This window comes from Protopterus annectens, chromosome 5.part0 (genome assembly GCF_019279795.1).
Source record: "Protopterus annectens isolate FY-2018-M chromosome 5.part0, PAN1.0, whole genome shotgun sequence".
Taxonomy (NCBI): Eukaryota; Metazoa; Chordata; order Ceratodontiformes; family Protopteridae; genus Protopterus; species Protopterus annectens.
The window spans coordinates 886132577-886135374 of NC_056735.1; the positions used below are offsets into that span (position 1 = coordinate 886132577).

The following is a 2798-nucleotide window of genomic DNA, read 5'->3' on the forward strand; positions in this document are numbered from 1 at the left end:
TTGCAAATGAACACAGCTGTGTACAACAAACAAGCAGACTGAAATAGAGTTTCAGTGCTTTTTAGGATTAAGTGCAAGTCCCATCAGGTAGTTCTAATATGAGAAAATCCTGCAGAGTGCCAAACACTTCCTCAGTATTGAAAAATCAAATCATGGCATCTCAGTTTCTGTGGAACCATTATGAAATCTCTGACTACTCTGAAATATTGGTTTCAGATATTCTCCAGAACTAGCCAAGTCACCTGATTTGACAGTTGCATCCCTCATTATGGAAGGAACTGCTCACTGTTAAAGGATAAACTGATGTGTTACACTTGACATTGTCCAAGGTTAAAAACTTATTCCCAGTAGAAACAAAAGCCTTGATTGCACACCATCTCCCAATGACACACAGTATTCTTCTATTTCTTCCATTGTACATTGGTACACCTGTTTTCATCAGACCTACAAATTAGATGTATCTATTTCAAATTCCTACTGCATGCACTATACTGTGATTCGAAACCAAAAATTGTATACCCTGTTCTTCTGGTAGATTGATTTATCATAGTAAGGATTATAACTACACTTTTTTCATCTGATCTAGATTATTATGCCTTCAAATATTAATTCAAATAATTTCTTCAACTTTAGGAAAAATGATTGAAGGCTATGGAAAACCATAATGATTTCAGAAGATGACTTCACTTTTGGGAACGTCTGTGTATGAAAATATTAGACTTCATGAACATTTAGAAAGTAATTTCAGTTTTTCCCAAAACTTCCAGGAATTTAAGGTTCTTCAAAATTCAACTTTGGAAAATGAAAGGAAAGGATAATGCAAAATATCAGTGTAGTATAATTAAATATCAAACAAAATTTATAAATATTTATGTTTCAATGTTACTTAAATTTCTGAACAATATAATATTTGTTTAATTTCTATAGACATATTATATCAACTGCACCTCAAGAACAATGGGAAACAACTCAACCGTCAACATGATCCAGTTAAACTTTGAAGATATAAGAAATATGGCTGGATTTTATTCTGTTTGTTCAATTGTATTGTATCTTATTACAGTGCTTACCAACTTCTTGGTTATTACAGTAGTTTTAGTTAAAAAAGAACTCCATGAGCCAATGTATATATTTTCTACTAACTTGCTATTTAATGGCATTATTGTCAGCACTGCTTTTCTTCCTAAATTAACTGCTGATATTTTATCAGAATCTAAAACGATTTCTATTTTTGCTTGCTATTGTCAAATGTACTTTATGCAAGTGTTTATTCTCACTGAACTGGCACTGTTGACTGTGATGGCATATGACCGTTATGTTGCAATTTGCAAACCTTTAAGGTATTCTTCAATTATGACTCTTAAGGCAGTACGTGGGCTTTCAGCTCTTCCATGGCTTTACTCTGTATCAATCTGTAATATAGGAATGATTTTATGTACCAGGCTCCAGTTGTGCAGCTTCACACTACAAAAACCTTATTGTGATTATTATTCTATTTTAAAATTGTCCTGCACAGACTATTTCATGCATAATGTGTACGGAATAGCGGTAGCTGTTGTTACAGCTGCAGTTCCCCTATCAGTTATTATTCATTCATATAGCAGTATAACACACATTAGTTTACAGTTATCCAAAGAATCAAGGATGAAAGCCTTTCATACTTGTTTACCTCATTTACTTGTCCTTGCACTCTATGTGATTGGTGTTCTCTTTATGGCAGTTCAACAGCGTTTGTCCACCAGTAATGTTCCTTCTGGTGCACATACATTTTTGTCACTGGAATTTCTTATTGTACCTCCCCTTGCCAATCCAATTATTTATGGGCTAAGAACAAAGCAAATTAGGTCTTCATTAATACAGTTCTGCAACAGAATGAAAAACAAGACCTAAATAATGAAGATGTTCATCAGTGATTTCAATTTGCAGTAATCAGAAACATTCTGATAAAAGAATAAAGCATTGATCATCCATTGGGTAACACTATCGATATTAATGATATCTGGACAAATCTTTAAAATTTATAAACAAGTATTTCCAGTACTCAAGAGAAAATTAAATTAATACAGATTTTGCTGTTTAGCAGTTATATATTCTTGGATGTTTGTGTTGAGTGTGTAATTTTTACAGAAGTGCTTCTCATTGTAATATTTTTCTTGTGAAAATTAGGCTGAAGCTACTGACTCTGTGACATATAAAGAAGAAGCCTTGAATATGACCCAGCTGACCTAAGACTAGTTAGTAACCTGGGCATGCAGGATGCAGAGGGGATGATGTGAGTTAGGGATTGATGTTACCTCTGCAACCTCAGTGGGGCAGATGTCTGACCCACTGCTATACTGGCCTGAGTGGTGGCTGAGTAAATGTTAAGCAGCATACAAGCTCAAAAGAAATATTTGGCTCATTAAGTAATGTTTTGCTCTCTAGTTAGCTCTGGCACTCATGCATATGCTCTTGGGCTGGTTTCACAAGTCCTTCTTCACCAGTGCTCTTATCAGGACTGCAAACAGAGCTAGGTACACAGAAAAGAAGTGCTACAATGGCTACCTGCATGATGGCTATTTCATCAGGTTGGCTCTCACCTCAGGGATCAAGCACTAGTTGACATATAGTGGATATGTAAGAATGAGCAAGCTAATTGAAATGGTGGAGGTGGTTGATGGTCAGCAGGCAGAGGGGTAATAATGCAAAAGAAAACACAAGTCCAGAGACATTAAAAGCATTTTAAAACTCTGTGTTAAGAAACACATCAATACAGTTAGACAGCCAACATAAGACAAATATACAAACTTAGACATTAT

The 2798-nt window shown here is 34.9% G+C and overlaps 1 protein-coding gene across 1 annotated transcript; it reads left to right on the plus strand.

Moving 5' to 3' along the window:
• Positions 1-981: 981 nt before the first annotated feature.
• Positions 982-1890, plus strand: LOC122802254 (putative gustatory receptor clone PTE03). The gene has a single exon (XM_044071907.1). It carries the CDS (start codon positions 982-984, stop codon positions 1888-1890), a length of 909 nt encoding a protein of 302 aa, XP_043927842.1.
• Positions 1891-2798: the final 908 nt, after the last annotated feature.